Genomic DNA, 15,153 nt, shown 5'->3' on the forward strand with positions numbered 1-15,153 from the left:
TTTTGTGACAGATTTGAAGGACTGGAAGAGACTTTCAAAGATACTTCTATTTCTGACTCACAGTTATGTTTATATGCTGATGATATTATATAGATTGTCTGTGTAACTTATACATGATGTAATATACTTTTTGAATATATTTGTTGTTGTTTTAAAAAAGAACCAATAGACATGTAAAATATAACAATAACTCCGAGAATTTTGGAAAGGGACGAAATCAAATGAAAGTGTAATAGGTATAAAGTATATAGTAAAAAATACATTTATTTTATTCTCTAAATAATTATAGTATTTTATATAACAATAATTTAAAATATTTCTATTCTAAACTGGGCAAGAGGTTTTCTTGAGTTACTAATGGGTCACATTTTGTTGGCTTATCTGTTAAACATAAGCTGCTTAGAAGAGTTAAATTATCCATCTCGTCATAATTGAGCTCGACAACACTATTTCCAGCCAAATCAGGTAATAGTAGATTGGGATCAGCTTTATTCGAATTATCTTCATTTTCAGTGATGTTCTGATTGTGTCCGATGATTAAGTCATCGTCAAATAACAAGTTTTGGTCCTCATTAATTTCTTTGGCTAGTTCAACATCGGCGTCGTCATCTTCAACGAAATCCTGAAAAACAATGATTTGAATTCATGGATCCACAATGCGTTTAAGTCCGCTTACTGGTACTACAGGAGTGGTGCTTTTGTATTGAAACGCGCTGTTGGAGAGGTCGACTTCTACAGGAAACAACGGTTGACCGGATAAAGCTTCCAAATGCTGGTTATGCATGTCGCTTAGAGATTTTACAATTCGTACGAGTTGACCACCCAATTGTTGAACATGTTTACTATCAAGAAGTTCCATTTTAACCAAAACGTCCGCTCTTAGTTTCGCAAAACGAGTTCTGGCCAGCTGTCGACAACGCAAGATCAATCTAGAAGCATCAGAATTATTTTTTTATGGTTTTGTAAAAGTTAGATTTAATTAGTTATTATTAATATGTTCTTAATCTTTGAATATAAAGTGTTTTAGACTTGAGACTCTACTGTCGCTGATAATTGAATTGTCGCTTCCGGACTGTAGCCACGTTTCTTAACTAAAACTAGCCGACGTTTCGCAATTCTTACAGATTACACCTTCAAGGTCGAAGCTCTCCCAATAAGGTTATTCTACTCCTATTAACCAACTCCCTGTCATAATTGAGTAAGGTACAAATGATGCGTTTTTATGGTTTGTTAAATAATTAAAAAACTTGGAGGATGGTTCAGTCTCAGTTTCGATGTTTTTTTCTCAATATAGTATTATAGAATGGCTAAATGATTTAAGGAAGATTATTCTATCGGATTTGCAACACTGTATCCATTGTGTCCAGACCTTCTAGGGCGATTGTATGTATTCTGATCATTTGATATTGAGAACAATTGGTATAATATATGATAATCAAAGTATTTTTAATAAATTTTCACCAACTTTTACTCTTTTTCTGAAAACATGACGATACTGTTTTGAAAGAACGTTATTGGTTTAACAGCGATCATAGAGTAAACAGCGATCCAGCTGATCATCGATCCATTTTCGCATTTTTTTAGCATATTGATATCGTGTGCCAACCGTTCGTGTGCATCGAGTCCGAGCTATGTTGCATGGATCTCAACAAGTGATAATTAGAAGGAGCTATGTCTGATGAGTACTCTTGGTTCGGTAAAACTTCACATTTCAGCTTCAGTAGTTGATCAATGTCATACAAGAGGATCACTTTGCATTTGTTATTGTCGCTTTTTCAACAATATATCCACAAATCAAATCGAATTTTATAGATGGATTCGGTTACATTTTCCAACGCATAACTGCATTTGGCAGTTTTTTAAAGGTCATCTATTATGTGTATGGACTGTTTTAGTGGAACGACTATTTGTCTGACTATTATATTATCTTCGTGACTTACCTGTATTCGTAATTTCCGGTCTCTACCCTGTATATCGGTTCTTGTAGAGCAGCATAGCTGCATTCCTCGTCGTCCATTTCTTTGACCTTCAAACAGTACGCCAGATATTCAAATTTTGCGTCCGCGTATTTCTTCACCGTTAGCCTGGTATCCGGTATGGCCTTGTGTAGGTAGGTTCCCATGTCGGACAGTACCGGTTTCACCTTCTTGATCATTTCGTGGCCGGCTTTCTCCATGGCCCTGTGACGTTCGCCGAACAGTCTGAAAGCCTCGCTGGCCCTGGGCTGTGGTTCTCGCACCGCCAGCGAGGCGAACACGTCTCCCATGGCTTTCATGGTTTGGATCAGTTCCAGATGAGCCTACCGAGGATACAACGCGTGATCAAAAGACCAAATTAAAACTAAGAAGCCTAGTCTTACTAATAAATTTACTAACTATTAGACTTTAGACTTCTAATACAGGAAAAAATCAGTTTAAATGTAAGACTCAAAAGTATAGAGAATCTTGAGCAGCAATCCCGAAATATAATTGAACAAATTCGGTCTGCTACAACGGAAGCTACCCCGACGTCAAGAGAGAAATCAGAATAGGAGGTAAATTATCCTTTTGAATTTAGGGAATTGATAAAGATAGGCGAAAAGTTAGACTGTAGTAATGCTGTAGATAAAACAATATTTAATAGAATTAGTAATCAGAAAAGTGAATTAAGCCCGGAAGCAGAGAAAGATTAGTCGCTATGGAAAGCAACTCGGGGATTGAAAAGACCAATTATTAAAATACCGCCTATTAAAAATGATCGAAATGAATGGGTTCGACGCAACGATGAAACTTCTGAATTATTCGCAGAACATTTAGCTAAAGTGTTCCAACCTAATGATATAGAATCTACAATAGACATAACTCCTGTTTATCAGTCCAATGTAGCTGATTTCTGATTTATTTAATGGAAGTTGCCACAGAAATTGACAAGAAACTTAATCCTAAAAAGGGAAGCGATGATATTTCACCCGGGTTATTAAAAGAGCTGCCACGAAAAGCAATAATCATGTTGACATATATATTCAATACCTATTTGAGACTGGAACGTGTTCGGGAATGTCTTAAGGTTGCTCGAATAATCAAAACCTGACAAACCTGCAGAACAAGTTGGATCTTACAGGCTTATTTCGCGGCTACCTGCGATATTAAAATTATTTGAGAAACTGCTGTCAAAACGTATTAAACTATTCATAGAAATACCAGATTTCCAGTTTGGATTTCGAAATCATCCCTCGACAATCGACCAAGTGCATTGAGTAACACTGGTCGTTGAAAAAGTATTTGAAGAAAAGAAATAATGCCCTGAAATATTCCTGGACGTCTCACAAGCTCTTGATTGGGTATGCCATTTGGGATTAATATACAAAATGAGCCAATTGCTGTCGACTGTTGGAATCATATCTTTTCGAAAAAAAATTTAGAGTCTCGCATAAAGGGGCATTCTCAACAGTTAAACTTATTTCGGCTGAAGTTCCACAGGGTAGTGTTTCAGAACCACTTCTGTATCTGCTGATATCAATAACCAACAACAAAAGAAACAGTACTTGGAACATTTGCCGACGACATAGTTATCATGGCAAAAGATGTTTCTCTATCTAAGGCTGTAGAAAAAGTACAAGTAGCGGTCAACAAGATCCAAACATGGATTAGAGTCTGGAAAATACAGCTTAATAGCTCCAAATCTGTCCATGTGAAGTTTGAGTTGCGGTGAAAAGACAAAAATCTAATTATATCACTTGGCGGATGCCCGATTCCTCTAGCAGAATCAGCCAAATACCTTGGCATACATCTTGAAGGTAGGTTAAATCGGAAACATCATGTTAGACAAAAAGCAGAGCAGATTAGACTCAAAGTCAAGCGACTGTACCGGCTAGTCGGAAGATACTCTCATCTTGACCTAAAATCAAAGAGACTAGTTTATCAATCAATCATAAAGACAATTTGGATCTATGAAGTGCAAATATGGGGTTGCTCTAAGACGTATTTTTTACGTAACCAACGAAATGATGCACGATGACCTCGAAATCAAATGGATATACGAGGCGATTCAGGATTTCACCTTAAAACATACAATAAGGTTGCTAAATTGAAGCTACATGGAAGCAATACTGGACAACACGAAGCAAATCAGATGATTGAAGCGAATTAAATCACACGAACTTGTTTAGTGTATAAGTGTATTCTTAACTTTAGCTTAAGTAGATTAGTCTCCTTTTAATTTAATCCCATACTCGCCTTGCTTGTGTATTAAAACAAGTTAAACAACAGGATAGTAGTAACATATTAATTGTTTGTACTAAGCATATCTAATGTAAGATGTAATTAATAAAAAAGTCTTACATGTAAGACTCGTTTGCAGTGCTCGACAAGGCCGCGATACATCAGCTCGGTGTCTTGGAGTTCTTGCATTTTTTTCACCAGGGTGTCATTGCACAGAATCGCTCTGTTGAAACACATTTCAAATATAAATAATAAAAAGTTATAGTGGAGGAACGAACCGAGAGAGACCCAGGGCGTCCGCGGTTGATGAGCTCATGTTCTCCACCAGGCGGTGTTTCATCTTCTTCAGCACTATGTCGAGACTCTTGCCTTGCTGAGGGTCGGCGTGTAGCTTGTTGTAGTTTATGACTACTTCCTCCTGAAAATAATGTCGTATTTGGTTAAAATATATCTAGACGTTATCCATTCCAGTATCACAGCGTGGAAACCTGATGATAAAACCTGATGACTCAACCTGGGACAAGCAAATCGCTTTATTGTGAGACCGAATAACCATCAGACTTGTTGGTGTCTATTATAATAATGTATATACTCTTAGATATCTATATTCACAGAGTTAATAACGCAACATATACACTATTATATGTAATAGTAACAGGTCATTTGAAAAGTTCCCGGCCTGACACATAGATGGCGCTACTTGAATTAAATCCATATGTTTTTTAGTTAGCCCTAACCCTCAGAAGATGCGTGTATAAATTTGATAGCTGTCGGATCATTAGTTTGTGAATTATAGTATTCTGAGTGAAGCAACTTTTGTTATTGCGAAAAAAAATGGATGAAAAGGAACTTCGCTTATTGGTAACATATTGCTTTTTAAAGGACAAAAACTTGGCTTGATGCCAAGTTTACGGACACTGCCCCGGAAAATCAACCATCAACGATTAGTATGCTAAGTTTAGACGTGGTGAAATAAGCGGTGAACGCAGTGGACGCCAAAAAGAGGTTGTTACCGACGAAAATATTTAAAAAATCCACAAAATGATTTTGAATGACCGTAAATTGAAATTGAATCAAATAGCAGACACTCTAAAGATATCAAATGAACGTGTACATCATATCATTCACAAATATTTGGGTATGAGAAAGCTATGTGCAAAGTGGGTGCCGCGCAAGGTCACTTTTGACCAAAAACAATGAGTTGATGATTCGGAGCAGTGTTTGAAGATGATTAAGCGTAATAAACCCGAGTTTTTGCGTCGATATGTGGCAACGGATGAAACATGGCTCCATCATTTCACTCCGAAATCCAATCGACAGTCATCCAAGTGGACTGTACACGATGAACCTGCTCCAAAGCGTGGGAAAACGCAACAGTCGGCTGACAAGGTTATGGCGTCTGTATTTTGGAATTGCTTCCTCATCCACCGTATTCTCCAGATCTGGCTCACAGCGACTATTTCCTATTCTCAGATCTCAGAAGAATGCTCGCTGCGAAGAAATTTTCATCGAATGAAGAGGTGATCGCCGAAACTGAGGTCTATTTTGAAGCAAAGGACAAATCGTACTACAAAAATGGTATCGAAAAGTTGGAGGGTCGCTATAATCAGTGTATCACCCTTGAAGGGAATTATGTTGAATAAAAAAAACTAATTTTGCCAAAAAAATGTGTTTTACTATGGTAGGCTGGAGACTTTTCAATTGACCTCTTAACCTTAGACGCAACATTGCAGACATATTTCGCAACGTCCAATGTTTAGATGCTACTACAATCGCCTTTTGGAACCATTTTGTTGGTTAAAAACCTTTCAAACCGGCAGAACATGTCGGATCTTACAGGCCAATTTTGCTGCTATATGCGATTTGAAAATTATTTGAGAAACTGCTGTTAAAACGTACTAAACGATCTATAGAAATACCATTTTCAGGTTTGCGGTTTAACAGAAATCACTCTCACAGAAATCAATTTTTTAACTCGATGAATGGTTTTGCTCAAAGAACAGTTTTATTTTGGGATACTATTCATAAATTGCCTGGATGGTAAGAAGGTGTATATACAAAAACCGCAACTTATTGTTCCCGGTATACCTGGTATGTTGGTTTTATTCGTCTAAAGAATTCCACATAATGACGTAATTTTCGTTTCTATTACATCTTCAATTGGTGAATGTATTGCCTACAAAATATAATTTACAATTATAAAATGGTGAATGCCCGTGTACATAACATGGTGAAGTTGTCAATTATGAAAAAATGGCGAATGCGCTGTATATATATTCTAAATTAAAATTGATTAAAAACTCACTTTGGTGGCTTGGATCATTTTAGCTACCTCCACTTTCGTTTTTCCCTTTACGGACTGTCCATTAACCGACACCAGCTCATCGCCAGACTGCAGGGTCCCCTCTCTGCTGGCGGCGGTATTGTCGAAGATTTGAACGATGTAGAGACAGGGACAGTGGGGCGCACCACCACCGATGCTGATTCCTATGAGATTGTTCTCGTCCTTCCTGATGGTGACGCTGCCCGACGTCACGGTCATCCCCCTAGAAACACATCTCCGTTGCGGTCAGTTTCGACACGATACCAACCAACTATTTACATTTTGTCTTCGTAACGGATAGGAATGTAGCCCGTGTAAACGGGCACGGATTGATAGTAATAATACGGAAATGCCATGTTCGGAACAAAATCGAGCACGTACTAACAAATACGGGCAAGGCAGGCGAATAAATATATAACATTATCTCTCGCCCACAAACGTACATAAATATTCCCGATAATTCTTTCGCCGGTTTAAAATTAATTTACATCGACGGCGATGCGGGCCGTTAGAACTCTTTTGAGGAATATTTACATATTTTTGTCGGCGTTTGTACATAAATCGGCATACATTCACACACAATAGAAATATGGAATGGGAACTTAAGTAGGTATGCCCGTAACCATGTTCTTAATCTGCGTTTAAGCCACTAGAGGGTCGAAGATTGGCCACCAATAAAAGTATCGATATATCAGAGAAAAAATATCGAAATCTTTTAGCAACAACTAGGAAAAATATCGATGTTTTACCAAAGATATATCAATGTTTTTAAGAAATGAAATAAATGAAATAAAATGATAGATATATCGGTCAAAAAAAAAAATAGATATTCTCTAAACATTTTAAAAATAGGCATATTTTAAATACATATTTGAAATTAAATATTAAAAATCACTAAGTTTTTTAAATTAAGTATTAAAAATCTTATAATAATTAAAAGGTTTTGTAATTTTAATAATGTTTTTCATTAAAATCTACTTCGATAAATTAATTTAGCGTTGGGAACTATCGAGTGAAAACAGTCAAAAAAAGTCATCGACTGAAAATCGTAATTAATATTTCAAGCCAAATTCACACTTTGACAGTCTCTCCAATCGTAATAATACATGGAGATGTAGGAATTCCTTCTTTGAGAGAGAAAAAGATGGAGATAATTGCTTGGATCTGCATGCCATATAGCCGTTTCAGTTTATTTTAAATAATTTTGAGCCGGTTTAGTTGGCGCAGTGGTAAAGTCCCTACTGTTGCGATAGTCGCGGGTTCGACTCCTGCTGGAGCGTGGTTGTAATTATGTTTGTGATTGTCCTAGGCAAGAGTGTAAAATTCGACAAAGAAAATGATGACTTCTGGGATGATTTCTAAGTTGGTCACTTGGCAGTCAGTAGGCTTAATGCCGAGACCGTGGTTCGGAGCCCACGTTAAACAGTAGGTCCAGTCCAGATAAACCCTTGCTGGTAAAATGAGACTAAAAATATAAAAAAATATCTAAGAGAACACATCGTGTCTTACTGTAATATCCTTACTGTAATCTGTAATAGTTAAAAACTAACTATTAAATAATTTTGTTGCATTACTACTTACTAATATATTTCATATTATTTTAATATTTGGAAAGTAACAATGTCATAATATAATTGGTTTATTATTCCCTCTTCCTTAAGTATTTCTTCCCCTTACTATCATCAGTTTCATTTTGAATTATGTAAAATTATTTTTATATTTTATATATTTTATTTCATTGTAAAAAGGAATGGAAAAATGTCTACCAGATATTTTTAACGTATTTTCTCTATCACTCTTTTTATCACATTTTTAAACAAAATAATAATTTTGTTTATCGTTAATTAGGAATATTTTTAAATTATTATTCATTGAAACCTCAATGAATGAAGTTTTAGCATTTAAAAGACTTGAACAAATATCGAGATACTTAGATTATCTTACTTTAGAAAAAGTCAATAAAAAAGACCTAATAATATCCTAATACTTTTTACTTCTTTTTATTAGTAAATAATATTGATCTAATTTTCCCAAAGTCTACTATATTACTGTATATTGTTTTTTGTTGCAATTACATTATAAACAAAGCATAAAATCAAATATTTACATATAAGCATAAATTGGGTACATCACTTTCAAGGCTAGGGATAGGATGGCAAAGACATAATGTTAAAAACTAGTAACAAGTCTATTCACATTTTTTTCGTAACTACGTCATAAAAATGTTTAATTTAATGCCTTGCGCTATTTGTAAATTCGTTTCAGAATCGTATAATATATTCTTTCTCATTTTATTCTAGTTAAAAAGAGACACAATGTTGTCAAAGTAGTCCGGCTCTAAGACGTATGCAAAATTATTGAAAGCAATAGTGATAACAGGTTATAACTCTAACTTATAAACTATTGCGGCTATCTAATTAACTATAGCTTTTAAATGTACTATAATATAAACTATATTTGAAAACATTTTTGTTCAATTATTTTATTTGGATTAGAATTTTGTTGTATATCAAAGCTCAACTGAACTAAAACTCAGAGTTACTGCGCCAACATTGCGACGTTTTGATGTCACAAATTTAGATGACGTACGTACAAGATAACTTTGAATAAACTATATGTTTATATTCACAAATCTTTTCTGTTAAAGTTAATCTCTTCCGTTTTCTGAAAAGAATTGCAATCCGTGCGTTCAACTTCATGCTGATAAGAACCAGCCAGTATAGTAACACCAAAAAGATTAAGAATGAAATGTATATATGGTAGTATTGCAAGCAAGAGTTGTTATGTATATTTTTATGACTCGGCTATTATATTATATAATCTAAATGTGATTTAATGGTGTCAGGAACCTATTTTAATTAATTTATGTGCGAGCTCTCACTAGACTTTTTTATTTGTTGGTAAAAAAGCAAAGAGTGATCAGTTTTAAAAAGATTAATTTTTAACTACATTCTGAGGAAAGGCAATATAACGAGAAAAATAATAATTAGTTGTTCCTTGTTCTGATAATACAAAAATAAATAAGATTATAAAGGTCGAAAAAGTAGTGTTCAATTAAAGTAAGTATCTTAATGTAAAGTAACTAAATAGTCATTCAGATAATATCTCAGTCAGAAATTGGTGACAGTATCCTAAGCAAAGCAATATAATGAGACAGATAATAATTAGACCTTGCTCGTCTGGTGGATAAAAAAAATAGGATTGACAAAGAGTGATCATTTTTAAAAAGATTAATTTTGAACTACATCCTGAGGAAAGGCAATATAATGAGAAAAATAATAATTAGTTGTTCCTTGTTCTAGTAATGAAAAAATAAATAAGATTATAAAGGTCGAAAAAGTAGTGTTCAATTAAAGTAGGAATCTTAATGTAAAGTAAGTAAATTTTCATTCAGATAGTATCTCAGTCAGAAATTGGTGACAATATCCTAAGCAAAGCAATATAATGAGACAGATAATAATTAAAACTTGCTCGTCTGGTGGATAAAAAAATAGGATTGACAAAGAGTGATCATTTTTAAAAAGATTAATTTTGAACTACATTCTGAGGAAAGGCAATATAACGAGAAAAATAATAATTAGTTGTTCCTTGTTCTGGTAATGAAAAAATAAATAAGATTATAAAGGTCGAAAAAGTAGTGTTCAATTAAAGTAGGAATCTTAATGTAAAGTAAATAAATTTTCATTCAGATAGTATCTCAGTCAGAAATTGGTGACAATATCCTAAGCAAAGCAATATAATGAGACAGATAATAATTAAAACTTGCTCGTCTGGTGGATAAAAAAAATAGGATTGACAAAGAGTGATCATTTTTAAAAAGATTAATTTTGAACTACATCCTGAGGAAAGGCAATATAACGAGAAAAATAATAATTAGTTGTTCCTTGTTCTGGTAATGAAAAAATAAATAAGATTATAAAGGTCGAAAAAGTAGTGTTCAATTAAAGTAGGAATCTTAATGTAAAGTAAGTAAATTTTCATTCAGATAGTATCTCAGTCAGAAATTGGTGACAATATCCTAAGCAAAGCAATATAATGAGACAGATAATAATTAAAACTTGCTCGTCTGGTGGATAAAAAAATAGGATTGACAAAGAGTGATCATTTTTAAAAAGATTAATTTTGAACTACATCCTGAGGAAAGGCAATATAACGAGAAAAATAATAATTAGTTGTTCCTTGTTCTGGTAATGAAAAAATAAATAAGATTATAAAGGTCGAAAAAGTAATGTTCAATTAAAGTAAGAATCTTAATGTAAAGTAAGTAAATTTTCATTCAGATAGTATCTCAATCAGAAATTGGTGACAATATCCTAAGCAAAGCAATATAATGAGACAGATAATAATTAGACCTTGCTCGTCTGGTGGATAAAAAAAAAATAGGATTGACAAAGAGTGATCATTTTTAAAAATATTAATTTTGGACTACATCCTGAGGAAAGGCAATATAACGAGAAAAATAATAATTAGTTGTTCCTTGTCCTGGTAATGAAAAAATAAATAAGATTATAAAGGTCGAAAAAGTAGTGTTCAATTAAAGTAAGAATCTTAATGTAAAGTAAGTAAATTTTCATTCAGATAATATCTCAGTCAGAAATTGGTGACAATATCCTAAGCAAAGCAATATAATGAGACAGATAATAATTAGACTTTGCTTGTTCTGGAGGATAAAAAAATAGGATTGACAAAGAGTGATCATTTTTCAAAAGATTAATTTTGAACTACATCCTGAGGAAAGGCAATATAACGAGAAAAATAATAATTATTTGTTCCTTGTTCTGGTAATAAAAAAAAAAGATTATAAAGGTCGAAAAAGTGGTGTTCAATTAAAGTAAGTATCTTAATGTAAAGTAAGTAAATTTTCATTCAGATAATATCTCAGTCAGAAATTGGTGACAATATCCTAAGCAAAGCAATATGATGAGACAGATAATAATTAGACTTTGCTTGTTCTGGAGGATAAAAAAATAGAATTGCAAAGAGCAAAAAGAAAAATCTTGCATGGTTACATATAATACGGATAGTGTCCAATTAAGTACCTATAAAAAATGTATGAAACGTAAAAGGAGGTTTCATAATCAAAATTGTAATTTGTAATTACATATTCAGTACATTCACTACAAATATCGTACTGTTAAGTATATTTAGGTCAAATTATCTTTTAATTTATAGTTTTCTACTTTATAATATTTGAGACAATAACAATGTGTAATTAGGAAATAAGTTATCAGTTGTCAAATTAGACATTGTCTTTTTATATATACCATTTAACTCATCTAATGAATCAACACCAACATTCTCATATATTACACACACACTCAGTAATCAACAGTTAGGTTCAACCTAATACGCAGACACCACTGAACCTGTAAGTACTATTAATATATTAGATGAAATGATGTGTAAACTTATGGAGCAAATCAGTACAATGCTGAATTTACTCACTGTCGTTGTTAGCAAACTAGCCTAATGACGATAGCCATTGCAGCAATTACAAAAAAGCCGCCTGGAATGCTAATGGACTCCAGCAACATGCCAGGGAGCTTAAAATGTTCTTACACGAACAATATATTGATATTATGATGGTATTCGAACATTTATAATTATCCGTGAGAACATAAAACACCATGAAAGAGAGAAATTCAGCGAGGACTATTTACAAGCCACCAGTACCAGTAAACCACTGAAGAATTACACGGGCCATTAACAATGAGTGCTATCTATTGCTTACCTAAACAAAAAAAGAAGGCAGAACAATAACACGGTTTCCTTAATACGGAGGAGGCTAAAATGCAAAACATGTAATGAAGGCACAAAATCTACAGCATATCTCTATTGGTGAGTCAACATATTGGCCGTCTTTTGTGTTACAAAAAATATTGACACCAAAACATCCCGAGGAATGTTCCTTGTTGTGGTAATGAAAAAATAAATAGGATTACAAAGGGCAAAAAGTAGTATTCAATTAAAGTAAGTACCTTAAGGTAAAGTAAGTAAATTTTCATTCAGACATTATGTCGGAAAATGCTTGTTCTGGTGGATGAAAAAAATAATTAGGATTGCAAAGAGCAAAAAGAAAAATCTTACATGGTGACATATAATACGAATGGTGTCCAAATAAGTACACTTGAAAATATATCAAAAGAAAAGGAGGTTTCATAATGAAAATTGTAACATGTAATTACTCTCTTCAGTACATTCAAATATCGTATTTTTAAGCAGCAATTTTGAACAAATGACTTTTTAATTTATAGTTTTTTACTTTATAATATCTGAGACAATAACAATATACAATTAGAATACAAGTTATCAGTTGTCAGATTAGATATTGTTTCTTTATGTATATTGAAAATGTTTTATAGAAATGTTAACTAGTATTTAAATAAAATAATTTATTAAAATCTATTTTTTAATTTTCCCATGATCGTGTGTAAATAAACCTGGCACGCCCTCTGGTGGTTTAGACGAACGAAACTTGGTTACAATTTCATACCTGGGAGATTCAGTTCTACGTCTATCTTTTCTAGGCATACATTCATACGATTTAACGTAATACAGGAGACATGTACTGTTACATTTGCATATGCGACAATTTCACTGTGAAAACAAAGATTACCTGCGATATTTAGTTATCTATCAAATCGAGAACGTCTACATGCACAGGACAAGCGGATAAACAAAAAAATCGATAAGCGGTGGCATACGGCTACAGTAAGGACCTACTCACATTTTGTCTTCTTCTAAAAAGTAATCGTACTCTAGGTCCAGCATGCTAGCAAAATCTGGCTAGTTTACCATCTAATTTAATGGGTAAAAGTGGGTTTATACTTAGTTTTCTTGTATTCCCTTCGTAGAGAGCCGCCGCCGTGTTTTTACGCTGCGCGCTGTTGCCGGCTGACAGACGGTGACATTTGGGCGGCAGCTGATCGCGTCGCCGCTCATGCCCCTTTTCGTTCTCTGGCCTCCTGGATTTTACAGTGGATGATTATTAGATTATTATTAGGTCATTGATATATATTTTAACTTTGGGTATCGTTATTTTATGGCAGAAGAATTGTTTCTGTAATATTACAACATACATATACAACAGAAAACATATATATATATATATATATATATATATATATATATATATATATATATATATATATATATATATATATATATATATATATATTTTTTTTTTTTAATGTATGTTCGCCGATTTCTCCGTTAATTGTGGGTCGATTTTCAAAACTATTGTTTTATTCGAAAGAGTGCACTTCCGAGGTGGTCTTGTTGGAGCCAAATCAGAATGTTCTCTATATATTACATTCTATTACCAAGATCTTTGTCCTCATTTGCTTCTTCCACTATGACAAGAGTATACTTTTCTTGTAATATTCTTTTAATTTCTTCCTTATTTTGATTATCAATTCCATCATTTTCTCCTAAAGCACCTGCTACCTCTTGGATAAAAGAATTAGTGTCCGTTCTTTCCTCAAGAATATATACAAAATGCACATCTTACACAGAGTATTCTTTATCGTCTACTCTAGAGAGCTACTGACAGATCTAGACACACAATTCTTACATACTCTACTATATAGTATTTTATAATTATTCTCAAGTAACTTTTATAACTATTTTAGTTTGATTTACCTTTATATTATGTTTTATTTTGACATTTTATTTAAAATTTTTCTGAATGTTGTAACATACATTGTTTTCTTATTAGCTGTTTCTAATTTTCTCTATAAAATAGTAAATAATTATTTTACCTCAACAAACTTTTGTCAAAATAAAATTAACCTAAAAATACCTTTTAACCATAACTCTCGCCTGTAAACAACAACGCCTACTTTGGAAATTTGTCAAGTTGGTTTCGAATGAATGCGCAGCCCACACACCTTTCTGACTTTTGCTGTCAAGATTCGTCGTCTGTCAAGATTCGATTCGGTTCGATCTGTCGTCTGTCAAGATTTAATAAGAATTAAGAAGAAAGTACAATTATCAAGAATGTAAGTCAATAATCAGGACCAGTAGAATTCTTATATGTCATGTATATAATCATCAGTTGGGTCATCATCAGTATTATCTTAAACCAGACAGACGATTTACGAGTAATAAGTCATTTCAATCTAATTCATAATTCTTTCACTATTACGTATAAATTTAATATATTTAATTGTATATATTTTTATATTATTAATTTAAATAAACAAAGTCGTCTTGATGCATTATTTTACGCAAAGAAGGGAGAAAATAATTGGTATTTTATTTACAAAATATTTGTCTCACCTTAACGAGTCAACAAGCTCTTTATATCAAGAATTGTCTTTTTGTTTGTTTTCAAAGACTGTACCATTTTTTTGAAACCCGCACTTCAACACCCTGTAACTTTTTGGATTATTATTTTTTATGTGGTCTTTTAAACTTTAATAAATATCCAGTTAAAAATGGATAGTAAAATATTTAATATATTCATTTTTAGAATTAAATTTAAAATACCCAAGAAATGGTTTAAAATAATATTGGATGTTGTTTCTTTACGGGCGGATTTTAGTTAATAGTAATCTACATGATAACTGACAAAAATGATATTTATTAAATAAAAAAGCCTTAAAGCAACGAACTGGTGTGCATGCGGGA

The 15,153-nt window shown here is 33.0% G+C and overlaps 1 protein-coding gene across 3 annotated transcripts; it reads right to left on the minus strand.

Annotated features, from left to right (window-relative positions):
* Window positions 1-230: 230 nt before the first annotated feature.
* PICK1 (protein interacting with PRKCA 1) lies at window positions 231-13,400 on the minus strand. 3 transcript variants are annotated; one of them, XM_076416096.1, is made up of 8 exons: window positions 13,351-13,368; window positions 13,250-13,294; window positions 6,505-6,745; window positions 4,478-4,617; window positions 4,320-4,422; window positions 1,941-2,299; window positions 677-929; window positions 231-622 (listed from the first exon to the last, which is right to left on the minus strand). In XM_076416096.1, exons 2-8 carry the CDS (start codon window positions 13,291-13,293, stop codon window positions 320-322), a joined length of 1,443 nt encoding a protein of 480 aa, XP_076272211.1. In that variant the 5' UTR covers window position 13,294; window positions 13,351-13,368; the 3' UTR covers window positions 231-319. The 3 variants fall into 3 exon arrangements, with proteins under 3 accessions (XP_076272211.1, XP_076272212.1, XP_076272210.1); XM_076416097.1 differs by lacking the exon at window positions 13,250-13,294 and having other exon boundaries at window positions 13,351-13,400; XM_076416095.1 differs by lacking the exons at window positions 13,250-13,294; window positions 13,351-13,368 and adding an exon at window positions 6,802-6,957.
* Window positions 13,401-15,153: the final 1,753 nt, after the last annotated feature.

This window comes from Rhynchophorus ferrugineus, unplaced genomic scaffold, assembly GCF_030347505.1.
Source record: "Rhynchophorus ferrugineus isolate W39M unplaced genomic scaffold, kcgeb_rfMv2 rfM10, whole genome shotgun sequence".
Classification (NCBI taxonomy): Eukaryota; Metazoa; Arthropoda; class Insecta; order Coleoptera; family Curculionidae; genus Rhynchophorus; species Rhynchophorus ferrugineus.